General features: G+C 41.9%; 1 protein-coding gene across 1 annotated transcript in view; it reads right to left on the bottom strand.

Annotated features, from left to right (window-relative positions):
* DNAH3 (dynein axonemal heavy chain 3) overlaps window positions 1-27,826 on the bottom strand; it is a 200,660-nt gene that overhangs the window by 28,044 nt on the left and 144,790 nt on the right. The window contains exons 44-52 of the mRNA XM_057749021.1: window positions 27,006-27,129; window positions 26,768-26,924; window positions 26,379-26,522; window positions 24,431-25,097; window positions 22,999-23,164; window positions 21,217-21,433; window positions 18,763-18,945; window positions 12,975-13,173; window positions 374-2,515 (exon numbers count right to left, since the gene is read on the bottom strand). Of these exons, the coding sequence (XP_057605004.1) occupies window positions 374-2,515; window positions 12,975-13,173; window positions 18,763-18,945; window positions 21,217-21,433; window positions 22,999-23,164; window positions 24,431-25,097; window positions 26,379-26,522; window positions 26,768-26,924; window positions 27,006-27,129 (3,999 nt within the window). The remainder of the gene's footprint in view (window positions 1-373; window positions 2,516-12,974; window positions 13,174-18,762; window positions 18,946-21,216; window positions 21,434-22,998; window positions 23,165-24,430; window positions 25,098-26,378; window positions 26,523-26,767; window positions 26,925-27,005; window positions 27,130-27,826) is intronic.

Genomic DNA, 27,826 nt, shown 5'->3' with positions numbered 1-27,826 from the left:
AACTAGCAGTCATGAGGCTAAATCTAGCCCTGTCTTAACCCTCATGAAGTTTTTAAGAAAAAATTTGAATGAGTTATCAAGATTTAAAAATGGGTGATTTCTACCTTTCTGGTTTCTCTTCAAAAAGCAGATGATCTGGTCATCCTGAGATCACACTATCAGATGGCACAATGCATGACAGCTGAGTAGCAGCTGCCCCCTTTAGACAGGAAAAGAAGCCTTATGTTGCCCCAGCCCTGCCTTAGTCTGTTAACGGCTTGACCCTCCAAGCCATCTGAGTTTGAGATTCCTGTTGTAAGGGACATGCTATTGTCATCTGTCCACACACTCTAGGCTTTTACTATTTATTCCTTACACAACATTCTGTCCTTACCTGCCATTGGGTCTGCGCCTGGAGACAACACAAATATCAATGGTGCGCAGCAATTGGAATCGTTGTAGGACCCCTGGAGATCAAACGTAGGGGCTTCAATGTATACGTTTCCCATGTGTTCAGCAATGAACTCCCGAATGGCTGGAATCATTTTGTCAGGCCGCAAACATCGGAGGATCACCATCCTCTCCAAACCTTGAAGAAACTTCCAAGATCCAGGGAACGTCTCTTCATGGGGCCAGGCTGAGTCATAGATGAGCTTCCACTCATTAGCATTTTGTTCCAAATGTTCCATGAGGCCTTTCAATTTTGGCAATGTGGATGCACGAACCACTTCTGCCCACGCCTTCTCAGACAGCCATTCAGAAACTGGGTTGGGGAAGGGGTTGTCCAGGGCAACGCCACCAGTTAGAAGGAAGTACCAAATTTCCTCGTTAATTTGCTTTTTCTCTTTCATGATGCCTATCGTCAAGAGGAAGGAGAAAAGCAGCTTGTCCTTCTCAAAGAGAGAGCGGCAGACATTGTTGTAGATGCTTAGGGTGAAATGTTCAATGATGTACTCAATTCGTAGCTCTAGTTCCTCGCTCTTCCTGCTGTGGGCCAGGGAGTGCATGTAGAGGTTTATGAACCATGTCAGGGAGTACTGGTACATGGGTTCGATGTGGGCCAGGTCAGAGATACAGAAGAAGATGGTGGCAGAGTGGACAGCCACTGGCTTGTAGCCCATCCGAGTCTCATCAATCTGCATTTCTGTCATTGAAGCAATTTCCTGTTTCTCAGAGATTTCTTCAGAAAGCAGTTTCGAGGAGGACAAAATTTTGATGGCAGTCTCATCCTCCAGGATGTTGCCCTCAGAAAGGGAAAGGACTTCCAAGATCTTATCTTCAATTTCCTTTAGCTGCTTCTTGTTTTTGGCACTTTCCACAATCAACTTGTTCTTTTTCTCTTCCAGTTCTGGCTTCTCCTTGGCAGCCACGATGCCAAGGAGTTGATCTTGGAGGCCCAAGGGGGTGATCATAAAGTTGAGGAGACAGACTTTCATGGCAACTTCAGGCAGATAATGTGGGTTCCTCAAACGGGTTGTGATGTATAACTTAAAATCCCTGGAGTATTCAATGATGTTTTCACCAAGCCTCATGTACTCAACCCCTTGCTGTCTGAATGTGGACTTGAGCAAGATAGGTTCAATAAAGGCATCCAGCTCTTCCCCAACGTTTTCTAGTAAGACAGGGGTACCAAACTGCAAAGCATGTTCTAGCGTCCTCACATAGTTGCTATCTGAGAACTTGATGACTGACAGCCTATTTGCTTTCTCCATATTCTTGATCCACTTGTTGGCCTGCCCCTGAGGGTCAATCATTAAGGCCCAGCGTCTGGAATTGGATACAATGATGCCATTGTCAACGGAGAAGGAGTCAATGGGAAGCCCAGCAATCTGCCAGGCACGAATTTTTACAGGGTCTCCTAACGTATTGCTAAGACTGAAGTCACTGGAGCCGGGGATGACCTTGTCCTTACATTGGGCCAACCACTGCTTCTGGCACTCAGCCCGATAATCCACAGTAAAGGCCCCCAGGTAAGCCATGGTCCCAGAGGACAACAACACATCCCCTGTCAGATTAGTATAGCGGATACCCAGCTGCCGGGCAGCTTCTGTCCATCTGTCCTTCTCTCCCCCAAGACCATTGATCAGTTTTTCTGCCCTGATCAACTTTTGGGAGCAGATTTCAATGTTTCCCTCTAATGTCTTTTTCTTGGTATTCATCTCTTCAAAGTCATCGTTCAGGGCCTGGAGGCGGTCTTCCACCAGCTTCAGCTCTGCTCGCTTCTGGTTCAGTTTTTGCATCTGTATGTCTAGCTTCCCCTCAGCCTCCTTCAGCCGCTCCCTTTTGGGAGCCACCACTTTGGCCACGCGATCGTAGACCTCCATGGCCCTTACCCACTTGCACAGACCCTCACACGCAGATGACACATTTTTAATGATGGCCGGCTGGAAATCTGGGTGATCGATAAACCTTTCCCGGATCCGCTTCATGATCAATGTGGGGATGTTGTCTTTGTCATATGTCTTAAGACTCTCTAAGAATTTCAGATCTCCGAGAATCTTTCTTGATACCCCCCAGTAATCTTCTATCATTTTACCTATTTGGGACAAAAAAACAGATAAGACTATTATTAAGACATTATGCCTGAAACTTACAGCCGTGCAGTGACTACTCCTCATATCTGCCAAAAAAAAAAAAAAAAAAAAAGAAAGGAAGAAATCCAAGGTCCTACAGAGGATTTTTAGGCAGCGAATACTCTGTATGATACCATAATGATGGATACATGTCATTACATATTTGCCCAAACCTGTAGAATGTATAAAACAAAGAGTGAATACCAATGTAAACTATAGACTTTGGATGATAATGATGTGTCCATGTAGATTCATCAACTGTAACAAACATACCACTCTGCTGGGGGATGTTGATAATAGGGGAAGCTATGCATGTATGGGAGTAGGGGGTATATGAGAAATCTCTGTATCTTCAACTCAATTTTGCTGTGAACTTAAAATTGCCCTGAAAAAATAAAATCTTAAAAAAAAAAAAAAGCCCAAGGTCCTTATCATGGTCTGGGTGGCCCACCAACCTTATCCACCTCATCTTTGCCTTGCTTCTTGGTCTTCAGTCATAAGACCCTTCCTTCAACTCCTTGATGATCCAAAGTGCTTTCCTACCATGAGCTCTTCACCTAGGCTGTAAATGGCATCTAGCTGGCTCCTGACCAGACTTCAGGCTCACTTTAAAAACCACCTCTCTATGGAGCATTTTCTTTTATCTCAGAGGCTAGAACATCCATTCCCTTTATATCACTGATGACAATCTGATTTTTTTTTTTTGGTTTAGTTTTAATAGTACTAGTAGTATCAAAAATATATCTACACGTGGAACCAATCTCACTGAAAGCCAACTGGAGACTGGCAGAAAGACACTTCTACAATCAAGGCTGTAAACAAAGATCCACATGGAGTTGGGTAGGAAGGGAGGTGAAGCAATCAGGTTGGGACTTGTGCCCCTAGGAGAAGAAGCAGAGGAGGAGGTGATATCACAGGCTTGGAGATCCTCCTTGGGAGTGAGGAGTTCAAGCACATATTGGGCACCCCAGCCCTGGGGTCTGACACCAGGAAGATAAATTCTTTTAGCTGATTTGAAAACCAGTGGGACTCATAGGACAAAATGAGACTTCACTCGTGTGTGAAGAGCACACACAAGCTTGCTTACTCCCGGGAACAAGTTGAAGGAAGCAGATTGAAACTGCCTGGGGCTCTGATCAGCCTCCAACCACTGCCCCAGTACGTGCCCAGGCCATGCTAAGTGCCTGCTCCAGCCCCTCTAGCTCCGGTGCAGCTCCCCACTAGGGCAAAGGCTTCCATTGCTGAGGAGAGTGTGCACTTGTATGGGGGATGGGAGAGGGGACAGAGCTGGCCTGGACCTGACACTGCATCTGAATGGGATGAGGGCAACCATTGCTGGAGCTCATGGAGGCAGTGGACCAGGAGCTGTCTGGAGCTCTGTACAGGGTGCCTGCTCTGTCTTACTGTGTTCCAGAACTGCTCCCCTCTGGGATAAAGATGCCATTGCTGGGAGGGGGAAAACACACATTTACAGAGAATGGAACTGGCTTGGACCCAACCCACAGGGATTCAGCTCTAGCACCATGGGACCTGACCTGCTGCCATGGAGTGGTAATGACCACTGAGCATAAGAGAAGCTCCATCTCACACCTGGCTCTGGCTCTAGCCCCTCCATTTCAAGCCTGCTTTCCACCAAAGTGATAGCTGCCAGCAGACCCTGGGAAAAGATGTGACCAATGCTCACTTCAGATTCAGCTCTCCCACCAAATCTACTGGGCACACATAGACTACATAGGGACACTCCCACACAAGGATACTCCTTCAAGACTGGGGTAGGTAACTGTTTCATGTAATTTCATAGAGACAGAGACAGTTAAACAAAATGAGAAGACAGAGGAATACTTCTGAAACAAAAGAACAAGAAAAAACCCCCAAAAAACAACTAATGAAACAGAAATAAATAATTTACCAGATAAAGAGTTCAAAGCATTAGTAATAAGAATGCTAACTGAACTTGGGGAAAGAATAAATAAACACAGTGAAAATTTTAACAAGGTACTAGAAAATATAAAGAAGAACCAATCAGAGCTAAGAATACAATAACTGAAATGAAAAACACAGTGGAAGGAATTAATACCAGACTAGGTGATACAGAGGAACAAATTAGTGATCTGGAAGATAGAAAAATGGATATCACCCCATCAGAATAGCAGAAAGAAAGACAAATAAGAAAAAAAATAGAAAACAATGTATGACATCTCTGGAATAACATTAAATGTGCCAATATTTGCATTATAGGGGTTCCAGAAGATGAAAAGAGAGAGAAAGGGTCAAAACGTATTGGATAAAATCATGGCTGAAAACTTCTTGAACATGAAGAAGGAAACAGATATCCAGATCCAGGAATAACAGAGAGTTCCAAACAAGGTGAACCCAAAGAGACCATGCCAACACATATCATAATTAAAATCGCAAAAATTAAAGACAAAGAGAAAATTCTAAAGGCAGCAAGAGAAAAACAGAGTCACATACAAGGGAACCCCCATAAGGCTATCAACTGATTTTTCTTCTGAAACTTTGTAAGCCAGAGGCAGTGAAATGATATATTTAAAATGCTTAAAGGTAAACCCTACAACCCAGGATACTGTACCAGCAAGATTATCATTCAGAATTGAAGGAGAGATAGAGAACAACTCAGACAAGCAAAACCTAAGAGTTCATCAATACTAGACAAACCTAAAAGAAATGTTAAAGTGTCTTCTTTAAGTGTAAAAGAAAAGGCTATAACAAGAAGTAAGATTTTATAGGAAAGGGAAAATCCCACTAGTAAACACAAATATATAGTAAAAGCTGTGGATCAATCACTTAAATAAGCTAGTATTAAGATTAAAAGATAAAAATTGTTTAATCAACTATAACTACAATAAACAGTTAAGGGATAAACATGAAGATGTAAAATATGACATCAAAAACACAAAACATGGGGGAGGGGAGTAAAAAAATATAGATCTTTTAGAACATTTTCACACTTAAATGACTATCAGTTTAAGAAAGTCGATGCAATTATAGGTCAACACATATGACCCCCACAGTAAACACAAATCAAAATCTGCAATAGATATACAAAAAATAGAGAGAAAGCAACACCACATGAGACTAAAGACAATGATTGAACCACAAGGATAGAGACTAAACGAAGAAAAGTATTCAGAAGAATTACAAAAACAACCAGAAAAGAAGTAACAAAATGGCAATAAGTACATACCTATCAATAATCACTTTAAATGTCAATGGGCTAAATGCTCCAATCCAAAGACATAGAATGGATGATTGGATTAAAAAAACAAGACTGCTGCTTATAAGAGACTCACTTTAGAGCTAAAGACACACAGACTGAAAGTGAGAGGATAAAAAAGATATTTCACACAAATGAAAATGAAAAGATAATGGGGTAGCAATACTCATATCAGACAAAATGACTTTAAAACAAAGTCCATAACAAAAGACAAAGAAGAGCATTAAATAATGATAAAGGGATCCATACAAGAAGATATAACATCTGTTAACATATGTACACATAATATAAGAGCACCCAAATATATAAAGCAAATATTAACAGAGGGGAGAAATTAACAATAATACAATAATAGTAGGGGACGTTAATAACACCCTATTTACATCATTAGACAGATCATCCAGGCAGAAAATCAATACAGAAACAGTGGTCTTAAATGATGTATTAGACCAATTGAACTTAACAGATACCTACAGGAAACTCCATCCAAAACCAACAGAATACACATTCTTTTCAAGTGCACATGGAATGTTCTCCAGAATAGATCACATGGTAGGCCACAAAACAAGTCTCAACAAATTTAAGAGGCTAGAAATTATATCAAGCATTTTTTTTCTGATCACAACATATGAAACTAGAACACAATTACAGGAAGAAAAATGGTAAAAACACAAACAGGTGGAGACTAAACAATATACTACTAAAAACCAGTTGGTCAATGAAGAAATCAAAGCAGGAGTCAGAAAATACCTTGAGACAAATGAAAATAAAAACAACTTTCCAAAATCTATGGGACAAAGAAAAAGCAGCTCTAAGAAGGAAGTTTATAGTGATACAGGCCTACCTCAAGAAACAAGAAAAATCTCAAATAAACAACCTAATCTGCCAACTAAAGGAGTTATAAAAAGAACAAAAAAAGACCAAAGTCAGCAGAAGGAAGGAAATAATAGAGATCAGAAAAAAATAAATAAAATAGAGATTAAAAAATATAAAAGATCAATGAAATAAAGAGCTTTTTTTTTGAAAAGAGAAACAAAAATGATAAGCCTTTACTCAGGCTCATCACAAAAAAAAAAAAGAGGATGAAAATAAACAAAATAAGAAATGAAGGAGGAGAAATAACAGATATTACGGAAACACAAACCATCATAAAAGAATACTGTGAACAATTACATGCCAACAAACGGGGCAACCTAGAAGAAATGGATACATTTCTAGAAACATACAATCATTTAAGACTGAATTAGGGGAACTCTCCTGCACTGTTGGTGGGACTGTAAATTGGTACAGCCACTATGGAAAACAATTTGGAGGTTCCTTAAAAAACTACAAATAGAACTACCATATGATCCAGTCATCCCACTCCTGGGCATATACCCAAAGAAAACCATAATCCCAAAAGAAACTTGTACCATAATGTTTATTGCAGCACTATTTATAATAGCCAGGACATGGAAGCAACCTAAATGCCCAGCAACAAATGAATGGATAAAGAAGATGGGGCATATATATACAATGGAATATTACTCAGCTATAAAAAGGGATGAGATGGAGCTATATGTAATGAGGTGGATAGAACTACAATCTGTCATACAGAGTGAAGTAAGTCAGAAAGAGAAGGACAAATATTGTATGCTAACTCACATATACGGAATCTAAAAATGGTACTGATGAACTCAGTGACAAGAACAAGGAAGCAGATACAGAGAATGGACTGGAGAACTCGAGGTATGGGAGGGGGCGGGGGGTGAAGGGGAAACTGAGACGAAGCGAGAGAGTAGCACAGACATATATATACTACCAACTGTAAAATAGATAGTCAGTGGGAAGTTGCTGTATAACAAAGGGAGTCCAACTCGAGGATGGAAGATGCCTTAGAGGACTGGGGCAGGGAGGGTGGGGGGGACTCGAGGCAGGGGCGTCAAGGAAGGGAGGGAATATGGGGATATGTGTATAAAAACAGTTGATTGAACTTGGTGTACCCCCCCCCAAAAAAAAAAAAAAGAATATAAATCTGTATATTCAAAAAAAAAAAAAAAAAAAAAGACACAAATGAGCAATAAATAAATAAATAAATAAATAAATTTGAGCAACAACAACAACAACAAAAAAAGACTGAATTAGGAATAAATTGACAATATGAAAAGACTGATCACTAGCTGTGAAATCAAATTGGTAATCAATCAAAAAACTCCCAGCAAACAAAAGTCCAGGACTGGTTGGCTTCACAGGGGAATTCTACCAAACATATAAATATATAAAAAGGATCATACACCATGATAAAGTGGGATTTATTCCAGGGATGAAAGGATGGTTCAATATCCACAAATCAACCAATGTTATACACCACATTAACCAAAGGAAAGATAAAATCACATGATCATCTCAATAGATGCTGAAAAAGTATTTGACAAAACGCAATATTTATTCATGATTAAAAATGCTCATCAAAATTGTGGTATAGAGGTAACATATCTTGACATAATTAAGGCCATTTATGACAAACCCACGGCTAATGTCATACTCAATGGTGAAAAGCTGAAAGCTTTTCCTCTAAAATCAGGAACAAGGCAAAGTTGCCCACTCTGGCCACTTCTATTTAACATAGTATTGGAAGTCCTAGCCACAGCAATCAGACAAAGAAAAGAAATAAAAGGCATCCAAATTGGAAGGAAAGAAGGAAAACCATCACTATTTCCAGATGACATGATACTATATATAGAAAACCTTAAGGTCTCCAAGAAAAATAATAATTTTAACTGATAAATTAAATTTAATTGATAAATAACTGATAAATGAATTCAGTAATGTTGCAGGATACAAGATTAATATACAGAAATCTGTTGTTTTTCTATACATTAATAATGGAAAAGAAAGCAAGAAAACAATCTCATTAAAATCATGTCAAAAAGAATAAAATACTTAGGAATAAACTTAACCAAGGAGGTAAAAGGCCTATACTCTGAAACCTATAAAGCACTGATGAAGGAAACTGAAGACGATACATATAAATGGAAAGATAGCCCATGTTCATGGATTGGAAGAATTAATATTGTTAAAATGTCCATATTTCCCAAAGCAATCTACCAATTTAATACAAAAACCTATCAAAATACCAAAAAATGTACTAGAACAATCCTAAAATGTATATAGAACCACAGAAGATCCTGAATAGCCAAATCAATCTTGAGAAAAAACAACATAGCTGAAGGTATCATGGGCCTTGACTTCAGACTACATTACAAAGCTACAGTAATCAAAACAGTATGGTACTGATACAAAAAAAAAAAAAAAACAAAACCCTGAAAACAAACAACAACAACAACAACAACAAAACAGATACAAAGATCAATGGAACAGAACAGAGAGCCCAGAAATAAACACACTCACTTATGGTCAATTAGTCTATGACACAGGAGAGAAGAATATACAATGGGGAAAAGGCAGTCTCTTCAATAAGTGGTGGACAACTACATGTAAAGAATGACATTAGAACATTTTCTCACATGACATACAAAAATAAACTCAAGATGGATTAAAAACTAAATATAGGACTGGAAACCATAAAACTCCTAGAAGAAAACATAGGCAGAACACTCTTTGAAATAAATCATAGCAATATTTTTTTGGATTCATCTCCTAAGGCAAAGGAAACAAAAGCAAAACTAAACAAATGGCACCTAATGAAACTTGAAAGCTTTTGCATAGCAAAGGAAACCATGGACAAAACGGAAAGACAAACTACTGAATGGGAGAAAATATTTGTAAATGATATGACCGATAAGGGGTTAATATCCAACATATATAAACAGTTCATAAAACTCCATATTAAAAAAAACCAAAACAATCCAATCAAAAAATGGACAGAAGACTTGAATAGACATTTTTCCCAAGTAGGCATACAGATGGCTAACAGGCACTGAAAGGATGCTCAACATCTCTAATTATTAGAGAAATACAAATCAAAACCACAATGAGGAATCACATCACCCCTGTCAGAATGGTTATCATCAAAAAGACCACAAATAACAAATGTTGGAGAGGATGTGGAGAAAACGGAAACCTCAAATACACTGGTGGGAATGTAAATTGATGCAGCCAATATGGAAAACAGTAAGGAGTTTCCTCAAAAAACTAAAAATTGATCCAGCAATTCCACTCCTGGGTATATATCTGGAAAAAACAGAAACAGTAATTCAAAAAGATACATGCACCCCAAGGTTCATGGCAGTATTACTTACAATAGCCAAGATATGGAAACAACTCAAGTGCCCATCAAGAGATGATGGGATTAAGCAGATATGGTGTACATATACACAATGGAATATTACTCAGCCTAAAAAAGAATGAAAAACCGCCATGAGCAACATGGATGACTCTGGAGGCTATTAGGCTTAGTGAAATAAGTGCAACAGAGAAAGACAAGTACTTTATGTTATCACTTACATGCCGAATCTAAAAATAAAACAAATTCATGAATATAGCAAAACAGAAACAGATTCACAGATATAGAGAACAAAGTAGTGGTTATCAGTGGGGAGAGGGAAGAGGAAGGGGCAATATAGGGGTAGAGGACTATGAGGTACAAACTACTATGGATAAAGTAAGTAAGCTGCAAGCATATATTATATAACACAGGGAGTAAAGTCAATATTTTACAACAACTTTAAATGATGTATAATCTATAATAATTTTGAGTCACTATGCTGTACACGTGAAATTAATATAATATAATAAATCAACTATACATTTAAAAAAAGTTGTACGCTCCTTCAGTGTTTAATACAGTCTGGCACTGTGCCTGATGAGCAGCTTTCAATATGCACTGAATGAATGTTGCCCCTTATCCCAGTCACAGATGAACAGGGCAACTGGGTCCATGGGTATGTGTTTTAAATATTCTTTTTCAAATATGGGAGGTGGGTTGGATGGAGCACATGACGTTGTCCTTGTGATGAATCAGTCCTTCTAGTGAGTGAGTGAGTGAGTGAGTAAGTGAGTGAGGCAGTCTCCAGAGAAAGACTGAGAGTGGGGGAGGCAGCATACAGACTTGCAACCAAACAGAAGGCTGTCCTTGGCCTGTTCAGAAATGAAGCAGAGCCCTTATTCACCTCTGCACCCCTCATGCTGACTAGTAAATGAGTGAGCCCCGATCCCATCCCAGGGCAGTGATCCTTTTGTTAATGTGTTGGAAAACAGTCAGATTCTTTTTGACTCAAGAAATGATAAACCCTTGCCAAGCTCAGACTCATCAAAAAAAGTTGTACTTGAAATATCATATTAGGTACAACAGGTCAAGTATGTCCTATTCCTAAAGCAAGCTTAGACACCAAACAAATATTTCCCATGAAAGTTTTTGTTTGCATTCTAGGAAACGATTTGCTTTGTTTAAATTCAAGGTACCCAAAACTAATTCAATTGCTCTCTTGCGCCATCCCAATGTACTGGCTAAATTCTGTGGGTTACGTGAATAAGACAAAAAGTTCACTTCAATTTTAAAATAAGAAAGGTGTGTGATGCATCCCGTGCCCACCATCAATGATCCGAGAAGAGAACTGACTTTTGTGACGTGGCCATGCTTTGCCTATCTCAGTAGTTCTCAATCCCGGCTTAGAATCACCTGGGAGCTTTAAGAAAAGTACTGATGCTCAGGCCACACCCTAGACCAAAGGAATAAGAATCTCTAGGAGTGGCGGCAGGGGCGTTCGCATTCTTTAAGCTCCCGGGTGATTCCAGGGTGCAGCCAGATTATACCTCCGCCGCTTCCCTAGAGGAGTCTCCTGTTAACACCCACTCCCTGCTTGTCCTGATCACCTCTGCATTTCTTCATGTGGTTTTTGGCCTGAAACCAGCCAAGGAAGAGGGAATGCTAATCAATGGGAAGCAGAAGCCAGAGTCTCCCAAATGAGGGATCAGAAATTTCTAACATTTCAGAAGGAATGGAGGAACAGCAGGACTGTTTGAAGGATACAAGGATTCAAAAGGCAAGAAATACCACTGAGATGGTTTTGAAAGTCCTTGTTCAGTTCTAAGACACTGGTTTTAATGCAAGATCCTACATCTGATTTGAATCTTAAGAATGAATTTTTGCCTACTCATGCTTCTAGGTTCGATTACACAAGCTTTCCTCTCTCCCTCCCCTATTCTTTTCTCCCCTCTTCTAAGTTTCTGTATCCTCGCCTTCCTCAGGCCCCTCAGTGTCAGTCTTTTCCTCCTTTGCCCCTGTCTCCCTCCCTCTAATCCTTCACCAGTAGCTCATGCCCCACCTCACCCTCCACCCCCTCCCGCCCCCGCAGCCCCGTCCCCCCAACCTGTCCTGTTCTCTCTCTGTGTGTCTTTGTGTGCCTATCTCTGTCTCTCTTCTTTCTGGTCTCTTTTCTTCCCACTCTCTATTTTTGTATGTCTCTGTGTCTCTGGGGCGTCTCTGTCTCCATTTCTCACTTTCAGCTTTTCTGTCTCTCAGCCTGTTTTTGTTTCTCTCTCCTGCCCATATCTTTCTCTTTCTGTCTCTCTGTATCTGACATTGTTAAGAGTCTCCCCCTCCCTTATTCACCTCCCACCCTCCCCATTTGTCTTTCTCCCTCCTGATTTCTTTCCCTGCCGACATGTCTCTCCCTGTTCACAATCTCTTCATGTCTATTGCACGCATGTGCAGACACCTAGGTGTCCGGGTCTGTCTCCGTTTCCTTCTCAGCCTCCGTCTCTTTCTCAGCCTCAATCTCTTTCTCTCCATCTCTGTCTCTGTCTCATTCTCTATCTTTTTTTTCTCTGCTTAGCTCTTTCAGTGTCTTTTTCTTTTTCTTTGTTTCTCCTTTATCTTTCTCTCTCTAGATTTTTCTATTTCTCTCTCTCCCTCTCACCCACACACTACTTTGTGTGTTTGCTCCCTATCAGTCCTTTCGTCTCCATGACCTTCATTCTTGTAATGATTTGTAGGCAAGGGCCTTGACTGAGCTTGGCTTCACCCAAATATGCCTGCGTTTTCCTGACTAACAGAGAGGAGAGGGGATGGTGAAGAAACACAAGTGAATGCACACACATGCTGGTGCTTTTCTTATTTCCCCCAAGACACCACCACACTGCCTGCAGGCCTGGGGCAGGATGAATGGGGGTGCCGGCACCCTTCCTGTCAGGGGAGTGCAGCCTGTGCAGGCCTCTGGGTCAGGAGGGGTGCTGGAGGGGGTTACCGCTGCCACTGGGGTCCGGCTTCCTCTCTGGTCTCAGCCCTTTCATCACACAGATGCTTTCCATGACCAGCTTGACAGGACCTGGTGGGTTCTGCATCGACTTCACCAGTGAGATGTCTGCTGGGTTCAGGGTGTCCAGTGCAGCGAGCGCAGCCTCCAGTGCCGGCATCGCCTCTGCCAGGTCCCCTTCACATTCGTTCTGTGGGTAGCACAGGGACAGAAGGGGTGAGTGCCTGGTGCCCAGCACACTGGGGGTGAAGCAAGCTCTGGTCCTAGAGAAAGCAGCAGAAGTGAGAAGAGGTGCTGCCCGCCCCAGTGTCCTTCCAGGACAGAGTCCCCTCCTGGAGATTTTCATGGCGAGGGTGGCTCAGACAGGCAGCAGGGAAGCATACATGCATTTGGGAACTATGGTTTGGATGCCTTGGACATTTGAGAATTTACCTGGTTTGCAATCTTAAAAAATCAAGCTTTTGGTTTCTAACAAATTTCCAAGAGATATATGCAGTGAGTGACTTCACACCCATTGATCAAGGATGGGTTGAGAGATGACGTGAAGAATGAAGCTTAGGTGTGAGTGACAGATTGGAAGGGTATTAGGGAAAGTTTGGGGAAGAATAAGGCATGAGGGGTGGGAGAATGTCAGAGATGGGGTGAGGGTCTGGGATGCACTGTAGCTCAGTGGTGGGGTAGGGATGGAGCTGGGGGCAGGGTGGAGTTTAGGGCAAGAGTTTAAGGATGAGGAGAGGGGATAGAGGTTAGAGCTGGGTAGTGAGTTCTGGGAGAAGGAGACTATATATTTTGTCCATTATTTCTTTGTTTAAAAACAAAACAAATATAATGGAATATTATTCAGCCATAAAAAGAAATGAAGCAGTGATTCATGCAACAACACAAATAAACCTTGAGAACATTATGCTAAGTGAAAGCAGCCAGATAGACACAAAATGCTACCTGTTATATGATTCCATTTACATGAAATGTGCATAAAAGGAAAATCTATAGAGGCAGAAAGTAGGTTAGTGGTTGTCAGGGGCTGGGAGAGGGAGAAGTGGCTAGTGACTGCTAATGGGTATAGGTTTCTTTTTGGGTGATGAAAATGTTCTAGAATTAGATAGTGGTGAGGATTGTACAACTTTGTGAATATACTAAACACTTCTGAATGGCATGATTTAAAAATGTGAATATTAATGGTATGTGAATTATATCTCAATTTTTTTTAAAAAGGAAAGCTTAACATTGTAAGATTTTAGGATTTTATAATTACAGTTGGCCCTCTGGATCTGTGGATTTGGAACCATGGATCCAGAGGGCCAACTGTAGGGGGCTTGAGCACCTGCGGATTTTGGTATCTGTGGGGCCGGGGCCGGGAGGGGGGTGCTGGACCCGATCCCCTGCAAATACAACTGTATTTAGCAGTTCACTTACCAAATCCTCCTCCTCCTCCAACAACAACAACAACAACAACAACAACAACAAAATGCGGTCTCAGGAGGTAAAATGAGCTAGCCAAGGTCGCAAAGCTGGTTAGTCACTGAGCCAAGCTCCAACCCTGGGCCCCTGGCTCCCCATTCACTGAATTTTCTGTTAGTCTCTCAGCCCAGGGAGTGATCATACTGCCATAATTGAAGTGAAACTTCACAAGACGATGTCAGAAGCAGCATGTGTTGAAGTCTACGTCCTGCATGTTTATTGTGATAAACAAACAAAACAAAGGAGGTTCCACCTTCTTACATATGTGTGTGCACATATGTATATATACACGTATGTGTATATCATTGATTTTTTTAAAAATTAATTTATTTATTTGGCTGCGTTGGGTCTTTGTTGCTGAACACGGGCTCTCTCTTGTTGCGGCAAGCAGGGGCTATTCTTCATTGCGGTGCTCTGGCTTCTCATTGCAGTGGCTTCTCTTGTTGTGGAGCACAGGCTTAAGGCGCGAGGGCTTCAGTAGTTGTGGTGCACGGGCTTAGTTGCCGTGGCATGTGGGATCGAACCCGTGTCCCCTGCACTGGCAGGTGGATTCTTAACCACTGCGCCACCAGGGAAGTCCCTATCATTGATTCTTTATTTTAGATTTCCTGCTTTTCCTGTAAACTTATAGCAATGTTTTATTTGGCTTCATTATATTAACCCCCATCCCCAAATGAGCCACATTATATGTCCCCAATATCAAAACCGAATGTCCCGCTTTGGATGGTAAAAATGGTTCAGCCCCAGGGGCAGCTCCGTTTGCTCCTTCCTCAGCCCTAGGATATGTGCCAGGGTACAGGACAAGTGGAAGAACCGGAGCTGACCCCTGCCGTGTCTCATGACCAGCTTTGGAAAGGATTTGGTGGCAGAGGAGAGTACAGGTGTCAGCTCAGCTACAGCTCTAGCTTCTCAGTAGATTTCAACCATCCCGGGTGCCCCTGGTGTCCTGTTATCGATAGTTCCGTGTCGCTTTCTTATGATGTGCCAGACAGCTAGTGGCCCACATGCGCATTATGCCTCCCAGTGGCCTGGTAGCCCTGCTTCTTTCCTAAGGGTAAGGCCTGGGTTCCAGCAAGCTTGTTTGTCAAGTGACTCAAAAGGCCTCTGATTGTAACATTATCGCTAACAGTGATTCTCAACCCTGACTGCATCAGAGTCACTGAGGAGCATTTAGGGCATCTTCATCATCAGGCTCCACACCTAGAGACTCAGTCTGGGTGGGGTGGGTCTGGGCATTTGCATTTTTAAAACCCCAGAGGTGATTCTGACACACAGCTCTGTTGAAAGACTCCAGGTGATATGCTGTAAACACCGAAAACGAGGCAGGAAGGAACAGAGTTCAATGCCCAAAAAGGGAATGGCTGCTTGATGGGTGAATCACCTACTTAAAATGGTTATTAAAATGATCATATGATATTTTGGAAAAACATTTGCGATAAGCTGTTAAGGAAATTAAAAAGCATAAAGCAAATCACAATTATGCTATGATTGCAATAACAAAACTATCCATGTGTGCAGAGAGGAACTAGAAGAAAACTTGGAAAATTGGAAAGGTGTTAAAGTTGAGCTCTTAAAAATTCTTTTGTATGTGTTATTACTGTTACATCATTTGTTTCTATGATAAAAAATATTATAATTAAAAACACCCCTGTGGCTTCGCAGTGCACAGAGCAGCAGGGGTGTTTGAGGTGTGAAGCACAGTGCTTGCTGATGAAACATAATCGACTCTGCAGTACTCCTGGCAGCATTTATTTTCCTCATTATGGGGGAATATATGATCCATTAGCTTAAAAAGCATTGGCCAACTTAAGCAAATCGTTTTGCTTGGAAGCAAGTGTTTGGGGACTGACGCTTTGCCAGTCTCCTGATACTCCCAGTACGAATCCCATTCCGTTGCAGAGCCTCGGAACTGCGTTAGGTACCACACTGGGTGCTCTCTTATGTTCTCTCATTTCTAGGGGTGTGACGAGAGTAGAGAAAATCAGCAGTCCTCATGTGGGGAAGGACTGTATCCCTGAGAGGTTTGGGTGGGGGTATTTCTGGTCCACATAAAAGCCTCAGAAAAACTCAGAGCAAGCACAGGTATTTTCTCCTCCTATGATAGTTTCTTCCCCCTCCTGACTCACCTCCAGGATGTTGCTCCCAGTACTTGGGGATGGGATGGCAGAGCATTAGACCTTACCCTTCACACCAAAGCCCGAGGTGGCAGGTTATTGCCCAGCATGCGTGTGGTGGGTCATCTCCTTGTAAACCTGACGTCACCTGTCTCCTCTCTCCTTCTCCAGCCAAGTGACTGTTCTCCCCTGACGCTGTAGTGCAGAATCCTATGTGTGAGGATACCCACACGTGGCGAGAGACTGGCCTTTATGAAACAGGCAAGTCCACTTGGTACAGGGTAAAGAACGATGGTTTGGGAGAATAGCTAACATGGGCTGTTAAGCTCCGATCGTATGCTGGACACATGCCACAAGCTTTACATGTTTTTCTCTTGAGGTTAGGAAGGCACAGAGCAAACACTGAGCCCGGACATGCCTGATTCTAGTACAGAACCATGGAAGAGTTGCAAATTCAGGTGCCTCTAGGGGCCAGGCCAGTGACATGAGTGTGGCAAGTGGGGCTGGCTGGGCTTTGATGAGCTGGAACACACAAGAGGCAGCACCTATTTAATGCAACCAGGAATGCAGGTCCCATGTTGCCCCAGAGCCCATTTTTTTTTTTTTAAGAAAAGCTGAAAATTTAGAATTTTTACTTGAAATCTTTTGATTTTTAAAAGTTGATAACTATTTCAAATCAAAAGAAATACTATATATGTCATAGTGTATTATACTGCCTACCTGCTAGTTTTTGTAATTTCTGGAATAATGGTTAAATGCAAGGGCTTTGGAATCAGAGAGCTCTGGGTTTGAATCCTGATTCAATCACATTGTCGCTGTGTGACCTTGGACAAGTCATTTAAGTTCTTGTGCCATGATTTTCTCATCTGCAAACTGGGAATGATACCATTTGCCTTGCAGGGCTGTTAGGATGATAAAAGTTAATGTAAATCAAGTAGAGGAGAACACAACCGCTATGAGAGAGGAAACTTTGTCTTATTCACTCCTGTTTCCCCACTGCCTAGAAAAGTGCCAACACAAAGTAAGTGTTCAATAAATATTTGTTAAATAAAGGAATACCAAAGAAACCATAATGGTGCTTAAGTAGTAGCTCTTATTACCATCTTGTCATAGAATGGCAAATCACCTGTTACATTATGTGCTCAGTGGTCACTGTCTTTTATGGTCTTTTATGGTTCCATTGGCCTCCTGCTCATACCACTAGGACTGTGAGTGAGCAAACCTCTCTTATCCAGGGCATGCATTGTGGGATTCTGAGACCAGGACTAGACCCAAGGAATCTCAAGACTTACTGGAGAACAGCCAGTCTGGAAGGCCTATCCTTTTCAAAAAAAGTGTCCCATGACCTGGAAGTGAGACACAGTTGCTTCTTGTTCAAGCTCTTGTTTGAAGAATGGTCAGAAGAATTTTCTAACTGCTAAGTTGAGACACAGGGACAAGCATCTTCAGCTAAGTGCCGTGAGCCTTGGAGTCTGATCCTACCAACTAGCTGTGCAGCTCTGCAAAGTCAGTTTACCACTGAACCTCACTGTTGTTGACTTCCAGACATTGATGGCTATCATTAGTAAGTCCAAAGTCACTGTGACACTCAAATTGTATACTTGAAAGTGCTTGGAGAAATAAATAACATGAATATTAATCAGATTTTCATCTAATATCTAAATATAGTTGATGCCCTTCCCAGGACTATTCTTCTCTGGTACAAGAATTAACTTCAAATGGGGTCACCTAGGTTCAACATTCTGTCATTCGGCAAATATTTACTCCACACCTATGACACGCCAGCCAGTTTGAGCGAAAACATGATTCAGGTGAAGGAGATAGCCAGAGGGAACAGCCAGTTCAAGGGCCTTGGGATGGGAGCAGGCCTGGGTTTGTCTGGGGAATAGCTAGGGGGCTTGTATGGCCAGAAAAGAGTCAATGAGGGGAAAGTAATGAGATAAGGTTAGATCCTGTTGGGGCTTATAGGACTTGACTCTGAGTAAGATGGAGAGTATTTGTAAAACAATAATGCTTCCTGGAGAGAGCCAGGTGTCATTTACTAGCTATGTGATGCTGGGAAAGCACCTTTTCAAGCCTCACTGTTTTCCTCTGCAAGGTGGGCATGACCACGCACATTCTGCGAGGTTCTGTTAGGCTCTAGTGAGATAATAGAGGAAGCCTGAAAATGCTGGCTCTCTTTCTTCTCTCTCAGCACTTTATACCTTGATTCCTTGAGCAATGGCCGCAGCAGCATTGGCTTCTTTTTCATCTGCTTGCACCAGAAGTTTCTTGGCATCAGCTTCTTGTGTCTCCTCTTCAATTTTCACCATCATCTTAGCAGTCTCCTCAGAGGTCTGAATGAGCTGGGGTTGGAGGGCAGTCAGTTCTACTTGCATGACGGCCACCTAGCAAGGAGAGAGGGTGGGAGTGGAGCGGGGTCAGCTATGTCAATGCCGAAAATGGCACAGCTGGCAAAAGTGGAAAGGATTCTCTAACCTATGATACATGCAGAAAACGCTAACAATTTTAATGGTACTGGGTGCCTATTTGTTGGCTGGAGTTTCTTTCTTTGATCTTTCAATAGTTCCTTACTGAGTTCATGCTGGGTGTTGTTACCAAGCTCTGCGGTAGGCACTAGACATATAAGAGTAAACTTAAAAAAATTTTTTTAAAAGATACAACACTTAAAAAAAGATATTCCTCCTGCACTGAGCCTATACTCTGGTGTCGGGGGCAAGTAAAGACAGAACAAAAGTAAGTTAAGAGAAAAAAAAAAAACCCTACATTTTTTAAGGCTGTGAAGGAATCATACATGGCTGAGATAGCTGGGATAGAAGGAACTTTCAAGGCCATTTTTTCCCCAACAGCCTGATGCTCTCTAGAACATTCCTGCCAAGTAGTTTCCTAGCCACCATTTGAAAACTCCTAATGATGGGTAGCTCACCACCTCTCAGGGCAGTTGGGTCATTTTTCAGGCAACTAAACACATTAGATTTTCCTGATAAGGAGCTGGAATTTACACCCATGCAGTTTTCACCCGCTGGTCCTGATTCTGCCTTCTAAGGCAGCTCAGATGCTTATCTGAAGAGAGTTTCATGACCTTGAACCCACTGTCCACAGAAAGCCCACCTGAGAGAAGAAGCATAGCATGCTGGCCTGATTAGGAACACAGACTCTGAAGTCATGCAGACCTAAGGTTCAGTTTTGGCCTCACAGCTTGCACCAGCTGCTCACGAGGCTGTGTGATCATGCGCAAGTTGCCTGGCCTCTCTGGGTCCTTGGTCTCTTTGTGTGTAATGTGATGATAATAGTACTTTCCTCATATACAGCACCAAGCACGTGGTGGAGCTCAAGGCATGTTAACTGGCACCGTCATTCTCTTTACTGGTCTAGACGGTCTCAGGTCATTTTGCTACTCCTCAGACAACACAGTTTGCTCCCCCTTCTCTGGATAGACTCCAATTTTCAACATCTCTCTGAAAGCTAAGGACCCTGAATTGGACCCAGCAATGGCAGGAGCAGAGCAACACAGGCCACTTCCGGTTCTTTCCCATCCCTGTGCTACATGTTGGTGGGTCTGCTGTACTCAGTGACAGGCCAACCTACTGCAAACCATTCAGTTGCCTTAGATCTTTATTGATGCTGAAAATTCATGTCTTAATATGGTTTTGTCAAGTGGCTCAAGCACAAATCAATTACTAATTTATATTCCAGGCATTTTGCTAAGGGTTACACTTGTGTCAGCTCATTTAATCTTCATAATAGCTCTCTGAAGTGAAGAATGTTATTATCACGTTTTTTGTTTTTAGCTCTTTATTGGAATATAATTGCTTTACACTCTTGTACCAGCTTTTGAGGTATACCAAAGTGAATCAGCTGTATTTATATATATATCCCCATATCCCCTCCCTCCTGCGACTCCCTCCCACCCTCCCTGTCCTGGTCCTCTAAGGCATCACCCATCATTGAGTTGATCTCCCTTTGTTATACAGCAACTTCCCACTAGCTCTCTATTTTACATTTGGTAGTGTATCTACGTCTATGCTACTTTCTCACTTTGTCCCAGCTTCCCCTTCACCCCCCGCCCCCCCCAACCCCATGTCCTCCAGTCCATTCTCTGCATCTGCATCCTTATTCTTGCCATCACTGGGTTCATCAGTACCTTTTTTTTTTTTAGATTCTGTATATATGAGTTTATTATCACGTTTTTTATAGAAGAGTAAACTAAGGACCTAAGAGGTGAAATAACATCTTCAAGGCTCTGTAGCTGATAAGTTATAAAGCTGGAATTTGACACCAGGCCCTCCTCTTGACCGCTGCCTTATTCTGCCCAGTTCAAGGGTGAGGTGAGTGAGGCACTTGCCTTGGGCACAAAATTTAAGGGGGCTTTAAAAAACTCAGTACTCAAGATAAATCGTATTATATTGTAATGTTGTAAAAAGTTAAAATTAGCTCAAAAATATCCATGATGAACAAAACATCAAAATCTTAAAGAAAGACTCTTAAAGACAGACAGGGCTGGGATTAGGTCAAGCAAGTGAGGTGAGTTCTGTGAGCACAGGGTCAGATGCTATCTTTATTTGGTGTTCTCTTGACTCCTGCACCTGAACAAGTGCTTCACTGCAGCCACTCAGTCCTGGACCTCTTTGTCCCTGTACTATTTTGGCAGTGCTCACCTGTGAAGCTGCAAATTCAAGTTTCTGCAGGCCTGTCAGGTAGCGGTTCCTTATCATATCAATCTCTTGCCTCTTCCTGTTCAAAAGCGTCTTGAAGGTTAGGATCAATTCAAGGTAGGAGGTGGGGGTAACGTAGTTGTGTCTGCGAAGTGTGTTGTAATAATCAAGTGACAGCTTTTTTACACTCTTCTGGAAATATTTGCACATGGAGATGACCCTGCCAAGGACACAAAGGTGGTTGGGCAGGTCCAGCTTGCTCCAGAGAGATCTAGCACACCTTTGGATCACAGACGTGAGGATGTGAGAAAGCCACTCACTATGGCCCTCTAGAATCCCAGATTCTCTGAATCACGTCCAGAGTCTCAAGAATGAGTGCGGAGGTTTATGTTCTTACTAGAATGATCTTTGATTAGGTAATTTCTATCTTTAATCACTTTTGCGACTCAGCAGGGCTTAAGCAGGTGTTCTTAATCTTTGTCAGTCTGGTGAAGCCTCTGAACTTTGCAGAATAATGTTTTAAAATGCATTAAACAATATGTATAGGATCACAAAACTCTTTCAACAAAACTCTTTCAATTATGTTGAAAGAGTTTTCAAAAGATTTTAAAAGCCAAATTTGTGATATAGTAATATGTGTGCTGTTACTTATGCATTAAATCAGGGCTCAGCAGACTTTTTCTGGTAAGGACCAGATAGTAAATATTTTAGGCTCTGTGAACCACATGGTCTCAAGTAGCAGCTATTCAACTCTGCCACTGTAGTGTGCGTGGCTGTTTTCAGTAAAACATTATTTACAAAAATAGGCTGTGAACTAGGCTTGGCCCATGGATCATAGTTTGCCGACTGCGGCATTAAATAGCAAGATTGGACAGCAGGTCTAAAAGCTACTATCATTTTGAAGGAAATGATACATTGGGGCATCTGTAATGACTGAATGAGTTATGAAAATAACTGTGATTCCTACTGGTAACAAAGTCACAGGTCCTACACAATCCTACTAGGGTTTATTGACTATGTTGATCATTGAAATAAATGCAAAGTAGCAGTTGGAAGTCAGTGAAAATGGAGATGTACTTTTTCCCCACTCATATTCACTGACCCTCTGAATTCTGTTCATGAGCCTATGGACCCAGGTTAAGGGTCTTCTGGCCTAGAGAACAAAGTTCAAAGATCATAAAATGGAATTTAAAGCCATGAACATTCTGACCACCACCTATTTCTTAATTTTCTATTCACTCATTTAATAAGCAGTAATTGTACCAGGCACTTGCTAGGCACTAAGGATATAAAACCATATAAGGCAGGTGATATGACTCTTACCTTCACTGGACACCTGGAATGGTCAACAGTCTTATCCCTTCTCTTACTCTAGCCAAAATTCAGTGCTTTTTTTTTTTTTTTTGGTATATCTGTGCTTTAGACAAAAAAGAGTAAGTTTTTTTTTTTATTAAAAAAACCCTCACAAGAACCAATTTTTATCCCCTTGGCAGTGATATCGCCCCTGTTGAGAATGCATGCTCTAAGACTATTGAAATAGCTGTAGTATCATATCCAGGTTCTCATAGCTATCACAACAACGCATCCCCAGGACAATTCTGAACAATGAAATATTATTTTTTTTCAGCAAAGGTGTTTTATTAAATATCTACATGTGATTTAAAAGTATAAGACATTTTCTACATATAAAATGATGAATTTTAAAACAGCAACACGAATAGAGCCAATATCTAGATTTTCATTTGAAATGTTTGGTTGGGGTCCTAAAATACAGCTAACACTTACTCTATCCGAATACTGTCATCGAGCTCCACGTCTTCTAGAAATTTGTTGGCCACCAGCTCCAGAGCATCTGTGGGCCAAGACTGGAACCAGTCAATCGTGCAGCAATTGATCAGGGAAGGGAACATCCGCAGGCGGTTCCGGAAGGCATCCCCAATCGGGCTCATGGCTAATGAAAAGTAGACTTCGTTAGCACTCTTTCTCCAAGTCAAGGAGGCCGAAAGGGACAGGCAGGTCTTTCCAAGGATCCTGGCGGGGTAAGGGAGCAGTCGTGTTTCCTATTGGCACTCCAGGGTGTAACTGGGACTAGTCAGGGTGCGTGCCTGGGAAGCACAGGGCAATCATGGGATATTTTCATGCAACTTTGCGATGGGAATTCAGTTTACTACAATAGCCTCCTGGCTGGTCTCCAATATCCATACTGTCCCTTCCAGATCCTTAGGGTCACATAGCCAGAGTGGGTGCAGCCCTTTGACCCCATTTGTTCCATTTGTTCTGACTCACAGCATAAGGGAGCCAGGGGTGCCCTACATATAGCTACTTATGGAGGTTGCTGTGGGGGCCATCGGCTTGTTTCTGACCTCATCTCTGTCCAACCACAAATTTTGTGTTCTATGCCCCAAATTCTGTTCATCGTTTATTTAGAATCAGTGTGGTGGGAGGAAGCATGATACATAGGTGAAAGTGTGAGGAGGTCAGCGTGGTTGAAAAAGAGAGAAGGGGAAGCTTGGTTTGAGATGAGTGTGGAGAGGATGCAGGGGACAGTCTGGCAGGTGGCCTTATAAAACTATAGGTTAGGAATTTTGGTCTTTATCTGAATGGAAAGCAATTTAGGTGTTTTAATTTGTGTGTGTGTGTGTTAATATACAATGATCATATTTGCAATACGTGAAAAAACCATTCTGACTCTGTGGAACATAAATATCTGGAATGGACAGAGTGGAAATAGAAAGAACAGTTAAAAGGCTGTAGAGCTGAGGTCTGAGTGAGATGATAGTGGCTTAGCGAATACGAAGGTGGCAGAGATAGAGATAAGTGGGTAGATATGAGAGAGCTTGAGAAGGCAAAAATTGACAGGACATGGTAACAAGAGAGACGTATTAAACATGACCCCTAAGTTTATGGATAGATTGGAGATGTCATTCACAGAGAGAAGAACTCCAGGTGTTGTTCGGTGAAACTGTCAGGGTAATGTACTAAAAGGAAGGAGAGGGTTCAGAGGAGAATTCAGAGAATAGAGGAGAACGAAACAAGTTGAAAATAGTTGTTCAGGAGAGTGGAAGTTTGCACAGGAATTCCAGGCACTGACCCATGGGGGAGTGGGTGCCTTGGCTGGATCATTCCTGGTACCATTGTAAGACGACTGGACTTAGGGAACAGGAGATCCTGAAACACCCAGAGGAAAAGGGCAAAGTGTGAATTTGCTTCTTCTTACCAAGGACAATGTGAAGGTTCTTTCTCACTCTCTCAATAAAGAAGTTATACATAGAAAGAGGAGTGACTTCGATCTTCTCGCCTTCTGTCCTGGCTGCCATTTGCATCTTCTCCACAAGGTCAGCCTTCTCGTCAGCGGGGAAGATGTTGGGCACGTCGCCCGTGTTCAGAAGCATGTTGATGTCCTCAACAAATGACTCATCCTTGATCTGGTTATCGGCAAAGAGGAACACAGTACTCTTGGTGGCCACACCGGCCTGCAGCATGATCTTCTTCAGGTCCTCTCGCCAGTCATTGCCTGAGTAGCTCTTAGTGATCTCGATCTGGTACAGCTCATATGAGTTCATGAATGTGGACAGTTTGCTGGCACTTTGCCGCCCACTGCCCCCAATGCCCACCAGGAGCAAGTGGCCTTTGTCCTGCTTCAGGACCCTGCAGATCCTGGAGATGTGCTCAATGGCGAACCTGAACATGACCAAGGACATGGGGGCCTTGCTGATGTTGTTGAACTCTTCCAGGTAATACTCCATGACCACTGTGAGCTGTTTTAAGTCAGTGATCTCATCATAGATTTTTTGGTCACTTTCTGGCTTGAAGAAATCTCCAAAGAAGAGGCTACGGATATTATCATCAACTATCTTTCCAGTGGGTGATAGGTGGATGAGGACCTGTGGGAAAGATAAGTCTCAGTGAGGCATTCAGCCAGTAGCCCAACAACCATGGTAGTGGGAGGTGTAGAGGGAGGGAGGAAGAGATGTATTTGTTCCCTCTGAGCATTCTTCAAAGCCATGGTTCATCAACAGTTGTTTTTTTTTTTTTAAACAAAATATGTGGATCTCATGGTTATAAAGACTATGATGAGAAGACATGTGAGAAAAGAGTGTGAAAGCAAGGGTCAATCTGTTTGCTAAGTGATTAAAACATTGGTGGTCAGATTGTAAGATCCCAAGAGGAGGTGGTCGAAAGATGGCATCATTTTTAATGTAGTCGCTCCTTCACCAAATAGAGGTGCAGGCATTACCCTTGGTCCCCACTCTGCATCTAGAGTAGTAATGTTTTAGATGCTTCTTCTTCCTGATATTAGAAACCTGCAGGGCTTCCCTGGTGGCGCAGTGGTTAAGAATTTGCCTGCCAACACAGGGGACAGAGGTTCAAGCCCTGGTCTGGGAAGATCACACATGCTGCAGAGCAACTAAGCCTGTGTGCCACAACTACTGAGCCCACGTGCTGCAACTACTGAAGTCCTCATGCCTAGAGCCTGTGCTTTGCAACAAGAGAAGCCACCACGATAAGAAGCCCGCGCAGGCAATGAAGAGTAGCCTGTGCGCAGCAACAAAGACCCAACACAGCCAATAAGTAAAAAAAAAAAAAAAACAAGAAAAAGAAAAAAGAAACTGGCAGTGCTTCTGCACTTGGCCTCTGGATGCAACATGAAACACTTGCAATTTTTCTATGGAGAAATCATAACTTCTGAAGAATAGAGGTAGAACAAGATGATGCAAATATATAGGCTTAAAACTTTTCTCATATCAAAATGGAAAAGAGAAAATATTGAAAATATTTACAAATGGGAAACCATGACAATCTTTCACTTGGGCTTTACCAGGGCATCAATCAAACCACGAAAATTCATGGTATATTTATTTCTCAACCTACAAATTAATTGACCTGGAAAATGAATTTTACGTTAATCATAAACAAAAACATCATATCATAAACCATAAGTTTGAATGGATCCTAACTTATATGTTACCAGGGGAGTGGAGTGAAATTGGGCCAACTATTATATCACCAAATTAAGTGACCAGTTTGCTCAATACACTGTTTCTTGAGATTCAGAAAGCAGAACTGTAAGTCTCTACTGGGAGGAGAACCTGAAATCAGAGGACTAGCATGATCAAATATTTAGGGCAATTTCTGAGGCCAAATGATCACAGGGTCTGGCTTACCTTTTCCACAGACTGCTTGAAGCAATTGGAGGTGGTTTCCCTCACCATGTTGAAAAAGACCTGTCTGTCCTCATGATCAATCAGGCGGTCATAGAAGACCCGGTAAACCTCATGGATCCAAAGCCGGATAAGTTTTTCTATGTCCTGAAAATTCAGTTAATTGTTTGAATGAGTGGCAAGTGGTGGCTGAGGTGGTAGTTTTCAAATAGTTTCTAAATCCTGGGGTCTATGTGAGGATTAAATGAGATAATGCTTACAAAATACTTAGCCCAATGCCTAGCATAGATTAAATGCTTGATAGGAGTTAGCTATCACTATTATCATTGTATATTCCATGTCTCCAAGGATATCACTGAATGAACTTGAGAACAGAAATGATAGCAGCTGACCTGCAGGTGGGTGTGAGGGCAGAGCAATACCCCTTGGATCACCCGTGAGAAGTCCCGCAGGTTAAAGACATAGTGTGACTTGGAGGGAGTTGGCAAGAAATTCTCCACTGCAGCTTTATAAATTGTCATCGTAGCTTGTACCAGCATCTTTCCATACCTTGGGAGGAAGGAGAAGGCAGATCAGTTAAGGAGGGGCCAGAATTGAGAACCCCAGGCCAACAACACAGCAACCTCTTACCTTAAGAACATCACATCAAACCCTCTTCCAAAGTGCCAGTCAGCGACTGAACTGAAAATCTTGGTTAGGATGTCATCCTCGAAGGCACTGATGGAAATGATATTCAGATGGCGAGTGAATCGTCCTGGGAAACATGCACAGGTGTAAGTGTGCACATATTCTCACACTTACCTCCTGGGCCTCGCAATCCTGAGATATGGAACAGTTTTCCCTCTTGACTTAATGTTCTGGAGCTGTGCTGTCCCATATGGCAGCCTCTGGCCATGTGGCTACTTAAAGTTAAATTAATTAAAATTAAATAACATTAAAATTGATTTCCTCAGTCTTTCTAGCCACATTTCAACTACTCAAGAATAACATGTGACTGGTGGGTGTTGTATTGCACAGTACAGATATAGAATGTCTCCATGATCGCAGAAGTTCTGATAATAGTGCTAGTTCAATGCTCAAGGTTGTTAAAAGAGAAAGGCAATGTGTGATCATTGTAAAATAATCAAACAAAGTCAGAAATACTTTTAGAGAAAGTATCCCTCACCTCCCACACACCAAATCCATTCTCTCTTCCTTCCCCACTCTTAGTTTGGTATTCTTACATCTCTATATCTATGTATCCAATGTTAGATATTCAAATATTTATAGTTATACTATATATCAGCTTTATTGAGATCTAATTCACATACTATACAATTCATCCATTTAAAGTACACAATTAAATGATGTTTTAGTATTTTAGTTGAGCAACTATTACCACAATCAATAGCAGAACATTTCAGTCACCCCCCAAAAAAAATCCTTTACCTATTAGCAGTCACTCCCCATTT

Source organism: Hippopotamus amphibius, chromosome 9 (genome assembly GCF_030028045.1).
Source record: "Hippopotamus amphibius kiboko isolate mHipAmp2 chromosome 9, mHipAmp2.hap2, whole genome shotgun sequence".
Taxonomy (NCBI): domain Eukaryota; kingdom Metazoa; phylum Chordata; class Mammalia; order Artiodactyla; family Hippopotamidae; genus Hippopotamus; species Hippopotamus amphibius.
The sequence above is the reverse complement of the archived record's forward strand: the minus strand, read 5'-3'. Positions and strand labels throughout refer to the sequence as shown.